Source organism: Streptopelia decaocto (genome assembly GCF_964273445.1).
Source record: "Streptopelia decaocto genome assembly, chromosome: 2".
NCBI classification, from domain to species: Eukaryota; Metazoa; Chordata; class Aves; order Columbiformes; family Columbidae; genus Streptopelia; species Streptopelia decaocto.
In genome coordinates this window covers 49,115,240-49,137,869 of record NC_138655.1, presented here as the reverse complement: position 1 = coordinate 49,137,869, position 22,630 = coordinate 49,115,240, and the positions used below count along the sequence as shown (strand labels likewise).

Sequence of the window (22,630 nt, the reverse complement as noted above, 5' to 3'; positions counted from 1 at the left end):
CCACCTGATTCAGACAAAATCTCAGCAATAGTGTGAGACCATTTATATTACAGAATTTATAGACATAGAAAAGCAAGAATCGCTTTTCATATAATAAAAATGTATATAACTGTAGTTAGTACTTGTGATGCTAATCTACAGGTCAGCTATAGAATAAGAAGTACTGAAATGAACCTAAATGCATTTTCCCTAAGCACTTCATGTTTCTTTGTATTGTAAGTGAAACCTGGCCTGTTTTCCATGTCCATCCCTTCCAAAAGAGATTTCCACAAGCATAATGCAATTAAAGGAAGTTTTCCAAAAATCACATTCAGAATTAATTTGTTCTCCAACTGAGATCAGCTTAAGTTACAGTCAGTCACAAGCAGCCAGTGACAGCTACAGGAAGAACCAGAGCTTTGCTATTCTCTATCACATGCTCCAAACAGAAGAGGTGTGCTTTCAGGAAGCCTTAGGTTTGTTTAAATCTTCAAGACTTTGGAAAGAAGTGAAGGAGCTTTGTGGCCACTTTACTTATAAGAATACTTTACTTAAAAAGAATCAATGTTTCTTGCAACAGCAAAAAGCTTTTTCCCTTTTTTATAACAGAGGTATGCTTACCAAACTAGCTGAAGTTTTCACTGTCTAGATACAGAACACCATCACAAAAAACAGTAGTTTCAAATCACTTCACTTCCTACCGTGCAGACAGCTTGTGTTAGATGCTTGCATCCCTGACGATGATCATTATTCACCGCATCAGCTCTTTGAAAGAAAAAGATATTTACTACAGTGAAGATGGAAATTACTTAAATCGCTTTCCAGAAATTTAAACACAGAACTTACTGTCTCCGATACCAGGAAAGGACTCCATGTTCTAGGACTATCCAGTACAGTTTCCAACCAAAAAATCGTGAGCTCTAAAAAAAAAAAAATATTCGAAAAACCAAAACACACAAACAAAAAAGGCCAGGTAAAGTTAACAGCTGAAGAGTTATTATTCCCAGTAAGTCTGACAGCTTGAAGGCTATTACATAAAACTGTCAGTCATTAGGAAAACACTTTAGGTTTTACATATCTTGATGATCACAGCAACCTGAGAATACTACTACAATGATATTCTCTTTTTCAGAAATACCTAAAGACATAAGTTTCATTGAGCCTGCTATTCAGTAAGAACTGAAATATTAAAATACTGTATTTTTTAGTATTACAGGAGTTGCTGATCACCACACAATTCTACTTTACAAAATCAAATGAGAAACAAAATACATCAAGATACCCAAATACAACATTTTACCCTTCACAAGCTTTAGTACATAGGTCTGGTTTAAAAATAGTTCCTTATACTACAATTGTGAGTGAATACATAGGAAAGTTTACATTGAAGAAAACGTCAGTGATTTCATTAATGAACATAAAAATTAAGCAGATTGTAGAAGACTGAAAAAGCTTTTTTTAAGCACAGGAAAAAAGACTCACTTGAGTATCACAGCAAAACAGGTTTTAAACAAGCGTTTGACTGACATCTCAGTCCTCTAAGTTTTAACTTTTCCAGAAAGTGGTAAACTTGTGGCAAAACATTAGCCATGCATTATTAAAGATTAAGGCATCTATTCAGGAAAGGAAAAACATTAATTTTGTCTGCCACACAGACAAGGAACAAAGCCTTACCACAGTGAAGCTTTGCCACAAAAATTACCAAGAAATGAAGAGAGATTTTTCAGAGCTGAGGTTAAGATCAGAGTGCCATGAATCTAGTAACTGCTGCACCCAGCCAGCCCATCTATAATTTATCCAACATACTAGATTAAGTTAAATTCACTAAACAAATGTATTATTGAGAAGTTCCCTCATTCATCAACTTTCACTTAAGTACAGAAAAGGACATACTGACATACTTTGAGATCTTATTAAAATAAGCTATTTTAGGAAAGGAAATAAAACACACCTTCCATAGGAGACCTTCGTATCGTCTCAGGGGTTTGTTGATAACCTGCATGGAAAGTAAAGTTCATGTAGGAATAGCTTCAGCTAGACAGCCTTGGTGTTTTAAATGGACAGAAATGTTCCTACCTTTCCAGTTTTACCTCCCAGTATCAGTTTCATTTCTGCACCTTGGGCTAGATCAAGGGGTGTCTGATCTGTTTAGTAACCAAGACAAGGCATAAGAATTTGATGCAAATAAACCTAGTTGTACTTAAGTTAAAAAATAATCACTCTGATGCTGTGTTTACCCATTAAAGTTCAGTCCCACAAGCATCTACATCTACTTGGCACTGTCCTTCAGAGTTCTGCTACCCACAGGGAGGCCCTTGCTATTACTTAAGTTTGTTTTTAGCTCTTCAGCTAAATAAAACAGTTCAGAACATTCACTAATGTCAAGATGAAGGCATCTCTAATCAGAAGACAAGTACACAGTTTGCATAACATCTGTGTAAAGTTTTCCTGGCTTTGCTCTCATTAGAAGCCTTCTTCTGAAGAGTCACTTTGTCTGAGCTACATCTTCAATCTTAGAACCTTTTTGTTACCTGTGTTCAGTTTTTAGCATCAAGAAAACAAAAGCCAGGCACATTTCATGGTTAAGGCAGACAGCAGGTAAATTTTCTAGAAATGGGTAAGTTTGGAAAAGAAAAGCATTTATAAGTACTTTGCTACAGTTCTATCTCTTGCAACTTAGTCAATGTTGGGCTTGCTTTATTAGTGATACAAAGCTTGTAAAGCACAATAAAATTTTCCCTGACCACTGAGTGTTAAGTACCATGGCTTATAAAAGCTGTTAAATTTCTGTCTCCTCCTGATACTTTATGTAGTTCCATTTGGTACTCACCATTTTTGTTTCTCATTTTAGGATCTGCTCCATGTTTTAGAAGTTTCAATGCACAGTTCTTATGTGCACGGTATGCTGCACAATGCAATGGTGTGTTCCCCATCTGATCTGTACAGTTGATATCAGGTGGTTTGGGCTTGTTCAACTGGGAAAAAAAAAGTTTTGCTTACTTATCCATCTTCTTCCCCCTCCAGATACCATGTTAATTCTTTTGAAAGTTAGCTCTTCCTAACTAGGATGCTTCAGTGTAGATCTAGCAACAAAGAGGGCATGTAGCACGTGTTATGAGAAGGGCAAGGACTATAGCAATCAAGCAAGATGTTCAGCTATGGTAAAGAACAGGTTTTTTGCTTGCTATACCCCTTCCACCTTTACTGCACAACGTGGAAACACTTATTCTGCTCAATTGCACAGTGCCAGAAAGCGTTAATGCAGTCCAGTCATTTATACTGGTAGAATGACATTGTTTGATTCCACTGTCAAAATCTACTCCCAGGTAGAGTCTAAAAGCACAGGACAGTGCTAAATCCAGAACAAGGTTGTATGACCACCCTGTTTCAGAGAGTAAGAACTTTGTACAGAAGCACGAGAGGCCTGCCAGTCTCAGTGACAGAGCTATCCTAGGCCGTTTAGAAGCTCCTAGTATCAGCAGTCTGTAATACAAACAGTTTTGCTACATTCTGAAGTCTAACAATTGTGAGAACTTTGATTAGAACAGCTAGGTAACTGAGGGGAAAAAAAAAATAATCTGAGTTTTACTTGGACATAATATAAACATTTTGAGAAACTGAAGAGAAGGGTCATTCAACATGACACTACTAACTGCCCTAAAATACCACTACGCTTCTACTCAAATATGTAGCTATTTGATGCATACATGGGGGTTCAACTAGATGATCATTAAAGGTCCCTTCCAACGCAAACCATTCTGGACAATATCAGCCAGTAGTTAAGCTTCCAAGCCAAATGAGACTGCGTTAATAGGAAGGCTAAGTCACTGTCGAGCAGTTCTAGGAGACTAGAGTCACAAGTACATGACAGCAATTTTAGAGAAACTCCGTTTAAGCCTTCTGCATTACCATATGCTATCTTAGAGAAATTACTCCATAATAACAGCATTCCCATGGCAGCAAATTAAGTTAACATCAACACATGTACATGCCTCAGAAATAGTCCTATAAGGGTAAGCTCCTAAAACTGTTATTAACAGTTCAACTGAAAAGAGAACCTCATACTGAGGCCAAATACTTGAGTTCCTGAGGACTCCTAGATTTTAGCTCTTTCCAACCAGCTGTTTTATATCTTCCTTATTTCCACCTCTCCTGCCTTCTTGCTTCCACACCTTTTAAGCCACTGCTTGTGCTTTCAGCTACTTACACCTTGTTACAAGGCAATATTTTGAAGAAATTTTGATGCATCAACTTGTGAGATAAAAAGCTCTCCAGTCTTTTCAGTAAATGTACAGTACATTTTTGAGAACTCACATGAAAAACACACTGCTTTTGCCTGAAGTAGACTAAAAAGCCTGGGTCAAGATGTGCTACAGAAGGTCTAACTTTTAGTAGCAAAACATACTGTGATCTAGTAAGAATCTTGAAAGAAGAGAACCACAAAAGCCACCTCCAATAGCAGAAGCAGTTGAAGTGCATGCAGGAAAAGGAGAAAAAAAATTGTTCCAATTCCAATGTGAAGGTTTAGAGAAACTGCACCATTAAATTATCTCTTCTAGACAGTTATGTTACAATATGCAGTACAGTCATCTTCAGTAAAAATAACAAAGACAAATTAAGGGTATCTTTCAAGTAAGTGGCACTCTGTTCCAAAAGCAACACAGTAAAAAATAAATGCTGGTGTTAGGTCTCACAATAAAAGTAGATGTAAACAGATAAAGTTTTATGAGTATAACAGTCTGCTAATAGGAAAAAAAATATACAGTAGGAGCAAAAAGGCCTGAAAATCTGTAGGCAAAGTGTAAGGAATTCTTAGGATAATGGGCAGTTCAGAAGAGCTACACAAATTCTCCACAAAGTTATTAACCTGAAAGTAGGAAAGTCAAGGAGGTTTACACCATATAGCTCTAAGTGGAGAAAGTTCTTTGGACTTTCTCAAGAGTCAGCAGGAGTTTTAAAATTGTAGTTCAATGGTCACAGGTCCCAAGTACTCAGTGAAGACTTCCAAGACAAACCTGTTATGACTTTAAAAGTGCCTGGGGCTCAAAAATGTGGTAAGTACTTCAAAAAGTTTTAGAGGTCAATATATAGCTATCTTCAGATATAGGTAGCTCAATTATACTAAATATTAGAAAAAACACTTAGAAATTAAAATGTTTACAGGAAGAGTTACACGTGCATGCATGGTCACATGCCACATGAGAGAAAGCACAGTTCTTCAATGACAGAGTTCTCTGAGGAGTCACCTTTTTTCTAATTTTTTTTCCGTATCAGTTTAAGCCTTAGTCAGCACACAGGCAACATCAAATGACAAGTGTTACAAATTACCAGAATCAGGAACAGATCACTTATGCCAGTGTATTAATTACAATTAGTACAATGATCCCTGTGTATTAATGCACTATTCTTCCACATCTCAAGTACTGTGTACAGCTCTGGTTCTCTCTCCATTTCAAATAGGACAGTACAAAAAGTACATATAAGATTTACAAGGATGACCAAAGATTTAAAAACAGTTTCCATGCAAGTTAGAAAGACGAGGCCTCTTCAAACTAGAAGAGAAATTTAGATGATGGAAATAAATTTTGAACAGGTGTGCCCTCTGGCTTCTAGGCAGAAAAGAACATAAAATTTATCAATATACAAATCTCACATTTGTGAATTTTCCATTAGAAGTAAGTAGAAGCATTCAGACTGCATTGATGCTTTAAAAGGTTTTACTACAGGTGCTAACTAGGTAGAAAATGTTCCATACCACATATGTCTTACTTCCAAGGAAACTCTGCAGGCCTCTCGGAAGTTGCTTCAAAACCCAATTGGATATCGTCCTGAGCAACGTGCTCTAATTAATTCTGCTCTCCAAAGAGGAGCTGCACTAACTTATATCCAGGGGCACCCTCCAGTCTCAATTACTCTGTGATTTGCTTCTCCAATAGCCTTAACCACACCACAGTATTGTTCATCTGGAATTACTGCGAGGATGTACATGCACACTTATACAGTTTTCAAGTCCCACTCAGCATGAAATTGTGTTTTGCAGATGACTGTCCATTAAAATTAGAGACTTCAGTTACAACTGATGCTAATGACAAAAGCTTACTCTCAAAATTTAAAATATGCCACACTGTGGTGAAAACCTAAGCACCCATGAGATTAGGGTATCCACAAAAACATAAAACTTAAGTCAGTTGGTCTAGAATCAGCACACTGCTATTTACATCTAACTGAAGAGTATTTAGAAACATTAAAGAAGCTGAAAATCATTGTTCTGCAGCCTCCAACAAGGAGGCTGGAAAACCCTTGAAGGTTCAGCACCTTACCAACATAACATGGTGAACAGCATTAATATTCTGAAGTCACAGCACTCTGAAATGCAAGGCATTCACACATTGTTACATCTGAATTATGGTTTGAACCACCTGACACAGAAGTATTACAAGCATTTGAATTCTTACCAAGGCAGTCAGTTTCCCCGTTTCCCCCTCTCTTGCTGCTCCTAAAAGTTCTTCTTCCAGTTTCCTTTCTTGTGTCCTTTCCACTGCTTTTGAAAAAAAAAAAAACCCACACAAATCTAAGGTCAGTCTCAAAGTAGCAAGTACATAAAATTACAGCATTTGAGAAACTATATTAAAACAATCCTAGAGAAACAAGAGTTTCCAGTATTGTGACAGGTATAAATGGAATATTTATTCAGAAAAGTCTGTATCAGAGCAAAAATATGTTCAAAAACAAGTAATATTTGACAAGATGTGTATATATACATGTACATATATATGTTACTATTTTTTAAACACTTATAACCAAACCTCACTCCCTAGTCAAAGGGAAAGCAGGGGAACTACATGACACATCAGCAGACCTTCCCTGTGTCCTTTGCAGTTTCTCTTCTATTCTTCCTCTCATCCTACAGAAATTTTACTCTTTAACAATGCAGCAGGTGAGCAACAGAAAGGGCTGTTACCTGTGCACGTGCAGGTAAAATCAGAACACAGATTGCTTCACAAATACAGTCTGTGGTATTGGACACAGAGCTTTAACAGTATTTAGGGGTATCACATAATACCAGGAAGCAACACAGTTACTGAACTTTCTAAAACTCTAAGCAGTGAGCCTATGTAAGTATTTGGACACCATCTCCCTCACTTTCAACACCTTTGAAACTGAGGAAATTAGGGGCAAGGTTTTTACTTTTTTTTCCCCTTTGACATAACTTCTATGACTGTAACAGCAAGTCCTAAACTTGATCCAAAACTATGCCACCTTTGCAAACTGTTCAGAATTTTACTTCTTAATGATTTCGTTGACAAAAAGTCACTTAGATTCTTTACTTGAATTTTTCCCCTTCCAGTGAGCTAAGGCTTTAACTGCCATGTCTCATTCAGACCTGTAGCAGAGGTTACCCCAACAGGACTGAAATAGTTACTTGAATAATACTATTGGCATTTATGATACTTAACTCTCCAAGTCACTTGCAGACATAATGGGAAAAGAAAACAAAAACAAACCCAACTGTCAGTACTACAGACTGGAACAAAAAACTGCAACTTTTTCTTTCCAGTGACAAAACTTAAAGAAAATTCAATTGAGCCTCTTTAACTTCCAAGAGAAAAATAAGCTTTCAGAATGTACAAGTGTTAGAAATAAACCAACAACAACCCACAAACAGGCTATCGCCTATTAAAGTTACCTTCCAACATATTCCTTATGTCTTTATCATGAGTAACTTCTCTTGCAGTTTCTCCACTCCCATTAACAATAGAAGTATCAGCATTATGCTGCAAGAGTAACATCACCACCTCCTGGAAAACAGTTTGAAAAAAACCGCTTATCTCTTGTTATGGCAAGGCCACAATCGGGCTTTTCAGCTATTGACATTCTGCAAGATGAGCTATGTAACAGCTTCTCACCACTGCTGACTCCTGACAACAGGAAGGGATGTTTCAGACAGATTGAAGAGTGGGACTAACTGCAACCTCCTCTCTCACATCAGTCAGGCTGCATGAACTAAGAGGAGATTAGTTGTGACTCAACAGACCCACTCCAGTTCAGAGCTAATGTACCTGGTGCAAATTCTGAATTTGACAGCTAAAAATAGTATGATTGGCTCTTTCGATAAGAGACCAAGTAGTCACTCCTCCTGAAGGGCCAAGAGGTTATCCATAGAGGTAGTACAAGCTTGGAAATTATGGCAGTGCATGAGGAACAATCAAACTAGTCTCATGTTACAGGCCTATAAAAAGCTTTTTAGTTTTAGTTTGCTATGAACAAACAGCACTTCCAGACACCAAATGGATGGACCAGAGTGTCCTCATTTATATTTCTTCCCTCCAGAAGTCACCAAGATTAAAACAATGTGGTTTCTCTTTGTGTAAATATGCAGTTAATTAGGAGGAATAATCCCTAGTCCTTTTACTGTGTCAAATGACCAGTTGCAAGCACAAATTAATCTATTGTACTTCAGCAATAGATGAAAGATCTTTACACTGTTTTCCACATGCTAATTAGCACCTGGACCTAGAGACAGTGCTACGCTTCTGCATTTCCTCTGACACACAGCAAAAGCAGAAGAAAAGCAACATCAGTTAGTTACACAACTGATGCACAGTGTTACAGTGGAAGATAATTACTAATTAATTGACAATATACACCCAGAAAAACCACTGAGCAATCTTTTCCCATCTTCAATAAAAGACATTTGTACCATGTTTTTGTTTTGGACAGAGCTATACAAGCTAGGCAATGTGCCTAGTTCTTTTGAACACGCTGTACCAAACCAGACAATAAGTCATTTTGAGACAGCATAAAAACATCTTTAAGTGATTTTTACTGCTGGTATTTCCTTAATAATTCTATGATTGAGGCTTAAAAAAGCCAACATACTTTACCTTACGTCCTGTGAAAGCTGCACGATGGAGTGGAGTGTCCCCCATGTCATTCAGCACATTCACATCTGCACCAGCCTAAACAAGAAGACCAAAAGACATCTGAATGTCCTTCCAGCAAGAACTACACAGCTGTTCCCCTGACTGGGGGGAAAGGGAGAACAGGACACTAACGTAGGCCTCATGGTAAATCAGATCAGAACTGTAATACAGTCATCCTGGAAATGAAGATAAAGTACATATGTAAGACACATAGCCAGCATTCTACAAACTGCTTCAAAAATGAAAAGCTTCCTGCATTTTTCCAGGCATCTCTCTCACTTTTGAGAAGAAGGTATATAGAAAACAACCTTAACACAAGGGGTGGTGTTGGTTTGGTTTTTGTTTTGGGTGCTTTTTGAGGTTTGGTTTAGTTTGTTTTTAATGGTGTTGGGAAAAAAAAGAAAGAACCACAACCAGCTTACTGAAATAAGTGAGTGGACTGGATAACATACATACATATGTTATTGCACATGTATACACAGTAGCACCAGCCTCCTGGTGCTCCTGATTTAACAAGTCCTATTATCTCTAGGCACCTGCTGCTGCTCTTGCAATTTAAGTGAAAACATCTATGTCAGCATTAAGATGGTACCATCTGAAACTTAACCTTTCTTCTTCCATTTCTCTTCCACAACCTTTGTCTTAAGTCCCCCTTCCTCTTGTCACACACTTTCTCCATCCCATACCTTTTCTCTGGAAGGAAGACTGCTTGCCACACAGCACAGGCACTGTTCCAGGAAGCCAATAAATCCTATTCTTTTTTTAAGCATTTCTTCTACACTGCTTTACCTAACCTCTCAAAGGGTCAGAAAGAGGGCAGGACATATTTAACTTTATCACATTATATATATATATGTATATATATATACACACATTATACATTTTTTATATATATATATCTAATATATATATATCTCTAATATATCTATATATCTATATAGATCTATATATATATCTATATATCTATCTCACTGCTGCCTGCCTTAAGTTAACTAAGGAACCAGACTCTAGTTCCAGAGCTCTGTTTTTGATACCTCATTCACTTGTTCTCTGAGCACAACATCTTGGCACAAGTACACAGAGCCATCTATATACGCCCAGCTTTCAGAGCTGCACAGCCACTTTTATTATCCAACTTTCTCTTTAAATTATACCCTTTCAAGAGCCATAGCAATAAAGAAAAAAGCACAAAGTTACATACATTCATCCAACTCTGGAAGTGTTGATACATGCATTAAGTGACAAAACTTTTACTTTGAGTAGCCCTCCTGGATTGAGAAACCATTTACTGAGTAGGTATGTAGGCTAGAGAAGAACTTCTCAAAAAAATTTCAACTTTGCTTACTGCTTTAGAGTCATGATTATGGCTGGCAGCCTTCATTCTGAATGCAATTTCAAGTTTAGATTAGCTAACTTTGTACTCGAGGCTGTTGAGCTTGTTCCTGCCATCTACAGCGAACCCCTTCAAACAGGAAAAGGGTTGGTTGAAGCTACCCTTAGAGCTGAGAGTAAAAAAAATAAACTCAGACAGAAACAAATGCAAATGCATTACAGACATGGCTAAGAAGATAGGAGTTGTTCAGCTTTGACCACAGAGCTTAATCATTTCAAAGTTCATCACACAGTTCATTTTTTCAAAGATGTTAAAGAGAAATAATGAGTCAAACTATGTTAGCCTGTGCCTGGAAAGAAACACATACAAGTTACTTCACACAGAATTCTGGACATGCTTCTACGCACAACATACAATCATATAACTGATTCTTTTGTACTTGAAACACTTTCACCTTTCCTGCAACTCAGTAAGTGAAACTGCCTAAATTATACACTTTCTATACTACAGTAAGCTAGAACAGGCCTTCAAAGCACTTGCACTACTACTATCAGATGATGGCTTACCATATGCGCATATCCACTGAGCTTGAAAAGGGCTGAAGCTTTTGCAAGTGTATACCTATATCCTATATGTCTTTATTTCCTATATTCAGATGGTTACATAGACAAACACACATGCCCCATGAGAAAGTTAGCTAAGTACTGATAACTGCAAATACTCTTCAGATAGCAGCTATATACTACTGTAGAGACTTCCAGTGTCACTATTTTGTGTCCTTGTAAATAGGGTTGATCTTAATATTGTTAAAACTAAAGAATGAAATAGTTGCAATCAGCTTAGTTATCTCTATGTTATGTGCAGATAAACTGTAGGAAAGGCTCCACCTCTCTAGAAAGCCACCTTCTTTCACAAAAACACGGATAACTACTACCTGCTTCTAGCATAACAAAGAATCTTCTGTCTTAAACACAAAGGCAAACAGAAATATACCTTCAGCAAATCCTCCACCACAACAGCATGTCCAAAGTAGCATGCAAGGTGAAGAGGCGTCCAACCCATATTAGATTTACTTCTGCCTAAAAGACAAAACAGGTAAATTAAGTTTTGGTCACACAATACAAAGAAGATCTTGTCATGTGCTTGGAGGTTGGCATGGATAATCATTCTTCACAGTAACAGAGGAGCAAGGAGGCTGGAAGCATTGGTACGATTCACATCATCTGAATTACTAAATCAGGATGCAGTTTGAGAACCTTAGATTCAAACCTACACAATCTTTCTGAAAAGAGAAAGTCACATAGTCTGACAGAGAATGAAACTTTTGTTTACATGCAATACCTTGTTCTTCCAACAGTAGCAAGAAGCTTCACTTTCATTCACTATGAACATAGCACATGCAAGTACACATTTGTTTATCAAAAAAACAGCCTGGTTTATCTGATTGATACCCTGCACACAAATGGGAGGTAGGACAACCCATCTTCCAAACAGATTCAAACCAAAACAGACAGAATGGCCTAATGTTAGGGGGTTCTGTTGTCTTGTGCTTGCACATTATTTTAATAGATAGCCTTGTTAAGTATCACAATTTGAAATGTGTGCACAGTAGAACTCTTGTACCATCTACATTTGCAAACCTCTGCAGGAATTATAAGCATAAAGCAGGCACAGAAGTGACCATGCAAAGGAAACTATCATTTATGCTTGAAAATGCATTTAAAGCACATCCTGGAGGACTGGCTGTATGAATGAAATTCATGAACTGTCCTACAATCACTTCTTTAAAAACAAGATATGAGAAGAGATTACTAATCTAACAACTCATGTTAGTTTCCAATTCTAACAATTGTACTAAGCAAAGCAGATTTGTGCTTTGTTTTTACTGAGCAACAGACCCACAGCATTCCAAGAGCCATTGAAAAGCAATCATTTTGTATTTGTAAGGAAAACAAAAATAAGGTATTAGAAATGGTTTTGAGGTTACTGCCACAATTAAGTTTTCCCTTTTCATGTACCCTCAACCATTGAAGTCTGGAACATGCATAACATTAGTTTGCTCTGAGGGGACAAGCCACTAGCAAAAGTAAAAAGAACTACTGATCTTGCACATCCATCATTCTTTCTGCTCTCATATTACAAATTAACATTACAATGTGCTTCACAGCTCAATTATTTTCCCCATTTCTTACAACTGTTTCTAGCTAACATTTCTGCCCTCTATTGGTTATTTCTTTTGTTACTCTGCTCTTTCTTCTCAAGTCCTGCTGTTATTCCAACCCCGGATTTAGTGTCTTCCCCTTATCCCAGTGTGGCCTAAAACAGATCTCCTGCTCCATGTGACTGATGGGCTCAAGTACCACAGAAGATAAATGCTGTGTGGATCACTAATTCTGGGGCTACATATGCTGAATAACATGCTACACTGACATCAACCCTGAGTCTAATAGGGAAGAAGTTTCTTTCAAAGAACACAAAATAGGTCCGAGTTGCACCAAATTCAGTTCAATTAGCCCAAGACGGTCACTAGTTACAGCATTGACAAAACAGTGCTGCAGCCAAGGAATTTGGTCAAGAAAAAAAGAAAATCAGGAACCTGGCCAGATTTGTAGTTCTTACTGAAGTGACAGAAACCCTTGTTCCACATCCACTCTGAATGTTTGTATTTCTGATGATAGCTGACCAGCTACTTGCCAAGCTCTTGAGGATGTTTGTTACTTCAAGTGACAACAGGTGTTTGCACTTTTTAAAAATTATTATTTTAAACCAGGACATCATTACACTGAGGAGAAGGCAAGGATAGGAAAGCAGAATAAATGCAACAAAAAAATAAGTTTCCTACCCCTTGTACCCAGCTCTTTTGCTTTATGCCAGTCAGCTATACATTTAATGTGCTACCATTTGTTTAGAGAATGGAGACAAACTAGGCAGTCATCTCCCAGTTGTGGTCTGCCAGGCTAGCGTGCAGTCATTCAAATGTGTCTTTTGGCATAACAGACTGCTGACCATTGACCTTACTTTACAGTTTTCTTACTCTGTAAAGTCCTAGATATTCTGTTTTCTTGTATTTAAGGAAATAAGCCAATGCAGCCTTAGAAAATATAATCATGTGGCATGAAACACGGGTTTAGAGCTGTTTTAATATGGATCCCTTCTTTTGAAACCAGTGAACTACGAAAACTGGAAATGGAAGTTCACATCATTTGGCCAGATGTGAATCAAGCAAGTCTTGCTTATCTGCAAGCATTGACAGGCTAGAATCCAGTCACAATAGAACAAGTAGGAGAAGCCTGGATTTATTTCCACTTCCTTCACTGTGGCTGAAGTCAGGATGTTTGCAATCACTCTTGTCAGACTCCACACTTCTGAACCTAGAGGACAGCCTCAAGTATAAGCTCACTCTTAGAAAGAAAAGACAGGTTTTACAAGCTTTGACACCCAGGCACTTAAGTATGTTGGACTTATGTCTCCCAAGGCACACTCTGGGGGAAGTTTACACTAGTTCCAGTACAGCCTCCCATCTGCTCCAGAAGTACTTTATTCCAAGCAAAGTGTCATTGCCATATTAGATGCAAGTCCTGAAGGAACTGCTGCAGCATTGAAGACATTCCCCATACCCTGACTTTCTAGGTATACCCAATTATCCAGAAGGTAATGACAGGAGGACAAGAGGCTGTAAGGAAGAGAAGGAAGATTGAGGGTTACAAAAAGTCAGTTACAGTCTACAGCCTGTATTTTAGTTAATCATCATGTGGTTATGCCATTACTACCTGGTAGTACCTAACAGATCAGGATTTGCAGCAAGACATAGTGGTTTTGCTAGTGAGGAGGCAGAACAGCAGGTGTAGTTAGACTGCAGAGGCTGCTTGGCTGGAATTTGCGTTTCCAATGGAGTACTCTGGGAGCAGAGTGATTAAGACAGTCAGTCTCTGAAGAGTGACTGTGGAAGAACAGAGATTTAACTCTGAAGTTTCACACAATCAGAACAGTTCCCCCAGAGAACACTTTACTTACACTTGTATCCTCTAACATTTAGAAGAATCAGAACTTAGAAAGCAAAAATTTCACTGTGTACAGATTCCATACACAGAATTATTCTGTTTAACCTAAACTACCACCAGCCCAGTCCCTCTGGCTTCCTAGACCTCCTATTAGCAAGTATGTATTAGCTGGCTGCCCATGTATTGCTAAACTGGAAGATTACCAGCTAAGCAGCACCTATCTTTTCCTTTATTAACTGAGTCTCTTCTGTGCTGCAGACTTTCACAATACTAACACTTGACTTTGAGCAGGAAGGCTGACTAGAAGCCAGTTTGCTTTCTATAATACAGGACTGCAGATTATGCCATTTCATTATGCTTTTTTGATGTTCAGATTACCTTTAAGAACACATCTGAGAAGCTCTGAAATCTCTTCTATGCACAAGAGACTTCAGCAACTTATTTATGGGTACTGTTGCATGAATCTGAAGGTACTTTTATTCCACCTGTTTAGGCACTACACACAGCATCTTGAACATTTGCAATGGACATACTTGTGAAGGTGGAAGTCTTCAGTTCCATCAAGCTGTCTAGTTCCCCTTGAAATTATGAACTAGCTCCCTGAAGATACAGCAGTAAGGGTTTGGGTTTTACAGCTTTGTTTTTCTGAGGTCAGCACATTAACTATTGGGAAAACACAGACATGGCTGAGTAGTCAAACAAAAGGATGAGTAAACTGATGATTAAGAACTAGAGTTGGGAAAGGGATAGGGCTTGTTCAGATAATAGGCTTTGCTGCTCTTTATGGCAAGGTGTTCCCTCTGTCATGACTGAGAAGCAGCATAGTTGCTCTCCCTCTCCCTGCTTAACAGTTAAATGCTGAACAAAGAAATGCCAGCCTGTGTAGAAAGAGTAGGAAACACCTCTACGCTTTTGAAGCAACCAGAAACACACTCATGTAAATAAAGAGAAATATAAAGCTACTAAATGAACAAAGAAATAGGACAGTCTGCAATTGCTAGCAAGCTTGCAAATCCAGCCCCAGATTGAAGCTTAATGCTCAACAAGCAAGTTGCTTAGCCATAACTATGTTAGCTATGCCTGTGCAAAACTTTAATGTTGGTCAAAGACCCAAACAACTGGCAGTTCGACTTTATTTGCCCAAGTAACCTAATATACTGCTAATGGTAAAAAGCACACATTTTTCCCAACCATTTCTGCAAGTAGCAAGAGATGTAGCTGTTCCTACTACATGGTAATGAAATATGGTCCTAAAAAAAAATAGAAATAAAACTCACACCTATCAGAGCACAAATAAATGACCTGATCTCTGCAGCCCTGACAGAGGCTCTTCACCACCCTGAACCACCCCCAGGCATCACATTCTGATTTTTTTTTAGTATTATAAAGCTCCAAAGTTGGCATAAGCATGAACACAGGCAAAAAGAGGTACTAACTCTTTGCCTTGTTGGCACTTCTAGCTTCTGCAAATTACTCTGAGTTTTGCTGTACAACTATCTGTACTCTGCTTTTATGACCTCTCCCCTATGCAAGTACAGCCTTAAGTCACAGGGTAAAAGCAGCTGTTTAAGTGTTTTTTTAATTATTCTGTTGAGCACTCCAAAGAAAGCAAGATTATACTATCAGTAACAGTTTCACTACATGTGACTTCAACAGTAAGATTACAAACATTTGAGGAAGGCTACTAACCTTTACAGTTGATATCAAAGCTTATTTCTCCTTTGTCCATGGTATTCAACAGCTGTTTAACTTCTTCAGTATTTCCATTTCTAGCATCATGGAGAAGCTGCTGTTCTGCTTCAGTACTCATCTCTAATAAAGATATGAAAGAACTGATTTTGCAATCTCTTATGCTGCTATACATTATGGTTTAATATTATGTCACTCTTCTCCCTTATTTAATACTAACACTAGTATGAGAAAGAATTATTTCCTTTGTGGAACACATTTAATGCACAAACTGCTTTCACCAGTCCAGCACTCAGTTATGCCACTAAGAAGCATTAAAATTCCTCATACAAAGCAGTTAAAATACCCACATTTTCTTGCTTCTTGGTGTTCTGGGTTGGGGAAGCTTTGCTACAAGCATAACCAGTAAGCATTTATTTTCTCCTTGTAAGGTTTTCATCTTTACCCCTTAGGGTTTCCAGAGGTAACAAGGGAGGGGAAGTTACATATGCCTATTAGCCCAAGTATTTCTTCAGAATTAACTGAGACTTATTTTGGCTGCCAACCCCAGGGAAAAGAACGTGTTCACATGGAGGTTCAACTACCCATCAGTTACTGGTACTATCAGCTCCTGAACTCAGGATACCTTATCCTCTCCAATCTTGACTTCAAGTAAGATAAACAACTTTGTAGATTTTACCTTATCTTTAAGAAACAGAATAGTACAATATAAAGAAGTTAACACGTGACTAAAAAACATCACTAGCAAATTCTCATTTTACTACTGCTCTCGAACTACAAAAAAAAAAGTATTTACATCTTTCAAAGAAGGGAAAAAAACAAGCCTGTGGCCATGGCTATTTTTACAGCTCTCTATTTGACAGGGAACCTTAGATCTTTGGGTAAGTGACACTGCTACTAACTAGGTCTCTTGCAGAACAGAGTTACTAAGTGAAGCCTTAACACATCCTTTTCCACAGAATCACAATCTGAAGTTCTTTTCCCCCCCCACCCCCCCCTTTTTTTAAGGTTCTTAAAACAACTAGACCCAGATGCAGCACAGCTCAGCACAGACAAAAGACAATTTTTATGTCCTATTTAAATACGCTGCTTTTAAGAGCTGTCAAGAAGCAATTATAAAAGCAGCCTCAAAATACTGTGCTGCAATACACAATTTATTGCTGCTGAAAACAACAGCATGCCCAAATTTAGTGCCTCCAGTTTAGCATCTTCACCTGATACACTAGGTTTACCAGATCCTGCAGAATCTAGATTTCTGAAGTCAGTTAATGATTGCAGAGCACATTACTGGCCTAACACAGTTAGTTTTCCAATACTAGCAGAGGCTTTGATCAGTCTCACAAACTGTTTACACTCTGCTGCATTGGACAGGCAGCTTTATTGCACCAAGCATGCTCATAGCTAAAATAGATGCCGGGAGCTCTTCAACTACTGTTGGATGAGAAGCCACTCAGCAAGAGAAGAGACAGTGAGAACACTGAGAAAGCAATTAAAAGCCAGTAACAGTGCAAGATCTTGTAATAGAAGACAGAAGCCTAGAACAGGGCAGATTGCCAAAGCTCTAGCAATATGAAGAAGAGTTTTCCCATAACTTTTGCTCAGTCAGCAAAGAGAGGGAATCAATTTTCAAAGAATTAGCCAGAAAGACTAAGCAAGCCCTTTCTAGTACGTTTCAGAAGAATGGGCTGCATCAGTCACCTGCAACCTACCACAGACATGGGGTACAAACTCCCTCTCCAGCAGTGGTTAGACAACACTCTTATTTGTGCCTGCTTTTGAGATATGCTGGGCAAAAACAAACAAACCAACCACCAAAACCCCCCCAAGAAACACCCCCCCCTCCCTCCCCCAACCCCACCAAACAGAAAACAGAACACCAGTCCTAGTTCTTCTAGTAATCCTTCAAGCCCTGCAGCTACCTTCTCCTTCAAACAGGAGTCTATCCACTTGTCTGAAGCAACACAGAACAGTTTGTTGTTACTCAGGCGGGTATAATTTTCCTCAGTGAATCTGCTCTACCAGTGTCTAGAACAAGATCAAAATCAAATATGTTAATGTATTACCAGTCTGTAATACTTTCTCTGAAGCCAAGTGATACTGTTTCAGGCATACACAGAATGCAGTACTGAGATTCATACAGACAAAAGCTAAGAGGATAGCCAGAGCCCATTTTGCTGGGTTACCCATCAGGGATGGGAAGAAAAACAGTAGAGCTCATCCTTCATTTTCACCCCTTCCCACACAACATTTCTTTAGCAATCTCTGAAATGTCTCAGATGAGAGAAACATAGTCCTATCATTACTCCATATCTTCTGTCAACATCCCACATACACAGTAGGTTTGAATAACAATGCGTTTTCAACACATTAAGAACCTGTATTTCCATTTGATATTGATGAAAAGGAAGAAAAGACAGCTTGGGAAGGGAACAAGAAGTTCATCCAAATGCACAACTCTTCTATGCAGCAAGGCAAGTTACACTCACGTGCAGAATCTTAAACAGCTCAAGATACATGGAAAGCTGAATCACTGTGTAAAGTTACTTGCAGGATTTTTCTCTCCCCTAACAGAGGTTAAAATCACAAATTTGTACTCTTAAATCAAACATTAGCAGTAGTGGCATGCACAGTAACATGGCTAAGAAAGGTCTGTCTGCTTCACTGGTTCAGTCCCCAAAGAATTTGCTGTTTAGGCCAAGCCTCCAATTTCAAATACACTCTGTAAGCTTGAAGCGTGCAGTGATGCAGAAGAATAACTGTCTGGACATTAGTCATATTTAGAGGGATCATTCACAGGAAAATGTTCCTACAATTGGGGCTGGAAAGTGAATCTGTGTGCAGTTACTCATCAGACAAGTGATACAGAACCTGAAGTTTTAGCTAACAAGCTAAATGAAGTGCCTAAATGAAGCTGGCAGCAAAGGGGCTCTTAACAGAACTTAGTATAATATTGAAAACAGTTTTAAGCAATAGGATTTTCTCTAAAATGGAGATGAGGAGCCACCAACAGAAGTTTGAGGGGCAAATTTAGAGTACTGAAAGAAATCAATACAGAGGCATTCAAATGCTATACACTTACAAGTGTACTTCATACACCTGCATTCTCTTGTAGATGAGAGTTTGATTACATGACCCACCACCAAAAGAGTTCCAAAATCCCTGCCTCCCAGCTTTGAAGTTCTGAGCCAGACCATCAACACCGAGGGAGAAACTTAATAGTTTAGTTTGGATTTATTAGTCATGAGATACTACTAGCAGGTTAATCTATACGAATTGTGCTGCCTGTATGCAAAGTTACTAGGCACTTATGGGAGCAAACGTCTGTTCAGTCAGTGGTGCTGCCATCATTACCTTACTCCATTAATGAGCTGATATAGGATAAACTGCCTTTCACAGCTCATCTTTGTGCCTTGTGCTGTTGAAAGGCTTGTACTCTAGGCTCCGCAGTCACCAGTATACCATGAGGAAACAACACAAGTAAAATATTTAGTGTCTCCTATGCAGCCAAGACATGACTCCAAGGCACTTCTGTTGAACTCATTAGCACTACTGGAGCAGTACTTGATTGCTAATTGGATCTTAACCTTTAAGAAGGTATAAAGAATAGCACTGAGATGCTCCACTTTATCTTCTTCCTAGACCTACGTCAGAGTGATCTTCTCGCACTATTGCAGAATGTGTCTTCACACAGGAGTTGTTTCCAACACAGAGAGCCTAAGTTACCACTCTGCCTGCATGCCTGCCTAAGGGAGTTTGTAGAATACTTAGCCATGAAAGGCCACCAATATACAAACTACCAACTTTACCTGCTTCTAGAAGCACATAGAAAATACACTTTTCTCACAAAGCAGTCTATGAAGACTTAAAGCAACATCCCTGATCACAAGGCAGCACTATTGATAAGACCCACTTGTTTTTGCTTTGATTTCTTCTCCTGCTGAGGCCTCCTGCCATGTACACAACAGCAACAGCAACAATATGCACTAACCAAAACATGGCTGGTTTTCAGTCTGCTGGAGCTTGACATCAGCAGAAGCAGTATTGGCATAGCCCAATTTAAGACTCTGAGTCAGCAGATACTGGTTGCACAGGAAGCTTTCTATTCATGACAAATAGCAAGCTTGGCAAAAAGCACAGCACTAGTATTTCAAGAGATCTCCCTCCAGCAGTGAAAACTAGATTCCTGTAGGAAAGGATGATACTTACTTAGGAAGAGTTCTGATGTGTCCCAGCACGCACACATTCTGATGTGAAGATCGCAAAGGAGTAGAGGACAAAATGCAGCAAACCGCACAAACAGACAGAACCTGTCTACAAACCCACACAACACACAGCAGCGACAGGAGTTGCTTCAAGAAGAAAGCTGCAGTACTAGAAGCATGAGTGATATTATCTAGAAGTAATTAATTTAATCTTCAGTTAAAGGGTTCTAGAAGTTAGAAGTAGAACATGCTTCTACGATAGTCTCATGGTGCTTCATGTGAAAGCACCACCCATATAAAAATCAAGTTACTGTCTGCTCAGTAGCAACACGGATGCAATAACATAATACCTGTTCAATATCGCTGCCAAAGCAATAGCTATTTAAACTAATCCTCATTCTTGGGCATCTCCTGGTTGTTTCCTGCACATAGCTTAGTCCTGTTGCATCAAAGACTTTCTTTCAGCCCAGGAGTCTGAATAAGCTCTGAAAAAGCAGTGGATCAGCAGGCAAGCACAGTTCCAAGAAAAAGAAAAAAAAATAAAAAAGGACTTCAGGAGAACTGCTGGAGTTTTCTACATGCATCTGGAATCGAGCAGTTTGTTTCAGTACCGGTAACTAAACACTTTTTAAGGCGACAGGCTCATGCATCACAGTAAATGTGCTCCTTGTCTACAGGAAAGGTGCGCTCAGATCCCAGCCGCGGACAAACACACCTGGAGGCACCGGCCACCAGCTGTCGGGGGGAAGAGGAAGAGACAGGAGAAGGGGCTCACAGCGCTTCCCCAAGGCCAGAATCCCCCTTCAGCACCCTGGCTGCCCCTGCTCCGCCTGCCCAGCCTCACACCGGGCAGCTGGCCGGGCCGCGCTGTGAGAGGCTCTGAGGGGGGAAGCAGCGACACCCCAACCCCACACCCAGACACCTTGCCGGGGGCCGCTGAGAGGTGGCCAGCGAGCCGGGGCGTTCTGTGGCGAGTGGCCCGGCCGGGGCTCGTACTCCCTCACGCAGCGCTGGCCCCGCAGGCCTCCCCTGCCCGGCCCGCCCCGTTAGTCCCGCCGTACCCCTCGCAGCCGGCTCCGGCTGAACTTGGCGCCTCCGCCCCGCGGGCACGGGCGGGCGGGGCCGGCTCGGGAGCAGGCCGGAGAGAAGGGAGACCCAGAGACATAATAACGGCAGCGACAACATAAACGCCGCAGCGGGAGGGCGCGTCTCCTGCCGCGCCCGTGCCCACCCCCCACCGCGGAAGGAAACACACCCGGGGCGGGTGGGCCCACACACCGCCAGCCGCCCGTCCCTCGCCGCTCCTGCCGCCACTTCCCGCCCCGCGCACGAACCCCCCGCCGTCGCCGCTGGGCTATACGCACCGGCCCCGCACGTGACCGGCGGCAGCGCGGGCCGCTCCCCCACAACACCCCCCGCCGCCGCGCAGGGCGGGCCGTGCGGGCTCCCGGAGGGGCGGGGCAGGGCAGGGCTCCGCCCCTCTCGCCACGGCCCCGCCCTCCCCTCACGGCCCCGCCCCGCGGGGCTCCCGGCCGGCGCCTCCCTGTCGCCCGCAGGGCCGAGTGGGAGGACGCGGCGGGTGGGCCGTTCTGTACGCGTGGGGCCGGTCTCGGGGGCACAGGGCTCACCTCGGGCTGCCAGAGCCTGCGCGGAGAGCCGTGGGGGACTCAGCGCCCGCAGCCGACGGCGACCGCGCTTCCTGAGGAGGGACAGCGACGGCACCGTGACCCCGGGGCTGCCCGGCGGATAGTGCCCTGTTTTGGCCTCGGTTTGCCTCCCGCCACGACCCGAGCTGGTCTTTGGCTGCCTCCTGCCCAGAGAGCCCTCCGGGCCGCGCCGCAGCTGAGGGAGCTGTGAGCGGCTGTGGAACAGGCGGCGGGAACGTGGGGACGGTGATCGGGGGTCACAGAGGTGCAGAGGACTTGGACAACATGGCCCTAAAGGAACACAATGACGGTACAAGAATGATGTATCACCAGAGGGGAGAAACAGTGTCCTTGGAAATGAGTCTCCCATACAAATGTGGTGCGAGTAAGAGGAAATTGTAAAAACATGCGCTGCTCCTAAGAACAGCGTGCCCAAAAGCAACCTAAGAGAGCGAGAGTTTTGCTACTACTGGGGACAAAAAGTGAAGCACTCCCTTGGTCCAGGGCCATCTGGTCCACCACTCAGAATCACAGAATATCAGGTTTGGAAGGGACCTCGAAAGATCATCTAGTCCAATCCCCCAGCTGGAGCAGGAACACCTAGATGAGGTTACACAGGAATGTGTCCAAGCGGGTTTTGAATGTCTCCAGAGAAGGAGACTCTACAACCTCCCTCGGCAGCCTGTTCCAGTGCTCTGTCACCTACACTGTGAAGAAGTTTCTTCTCATGTTTAAGTGGAACCTCCTGTGTTCCAGTTTGTACCCATTGCCCCTTGTCCTATCATTGGTTGTCACTGAGAAGAGCCTGGCTCCATCCTCATGACTCTCACTCCTTCCCATCTGTTCATCCTGCCCT

At 40.9% G+C, this 22,630-nt stretch overlaps 1 protein-coding gene across 3 annotated transcripts in view; it reads right to left on the bottom strand.

Moving 5' to 3' along the window:
* Nucleotides 1-21,563, bottom strand: part of OSBPL1A (oxysterol binding protein like 1A) — a 76,494-nt gene extending 54,931 nt beyond the window's left edge. Inside the window, exons 1-11 of one of the 3 annotated variants that reach the window (XM_082045938.1) lie at nt 21,493-21,563; nt 15,927-16,049; nt 11,230-11,315; nt 8,865-8,939; nt 7,667-7,778; nt 6,435-6,520; nt 2,810-2,954; nt 2,056-2,123; nt 1,931-1,975; nt 826-899; nt 681-744 (exon numbers count right to left, since the gene is read on the bottom strand). In XM_082045938.1, coding sequence (XP_081902064.1) covers nt 681-744; nt 826-899; nt 1,931-1,975; nt 2,056-2,123; nt 2,810-2,954; nt 6,435-6,520; nt 7,667-7,778; nt 8,865-8,939; nt 11,230-11,315; nt 15,927-16,047 — 876 coding nt within the window. In that variant the 5' untranslated portion in view covers nt 16,048-16,049; nt 21,493-21,563. Of the gene's footprint in view, nt 1-680; nt 745-825; nt 900-1,930; nt 1,976-2,055; nt 2,124-2,809; nt 2,955-6,434; nt 6,521-7,666; nt 7,779-8,864; nt 8,940-11,229; nt 11,316-15,926; nt 16,050-20,132; nt 20,278-21,383 lie in introns of those variants that run through there. The other 2 variants (XM_082045937.1, XM_082045936.1) reach the window with 2 other exon arrangements.
* Between the last annotated feature and the right edge of the window lie 1,067 nt (nt 21,564-22,630).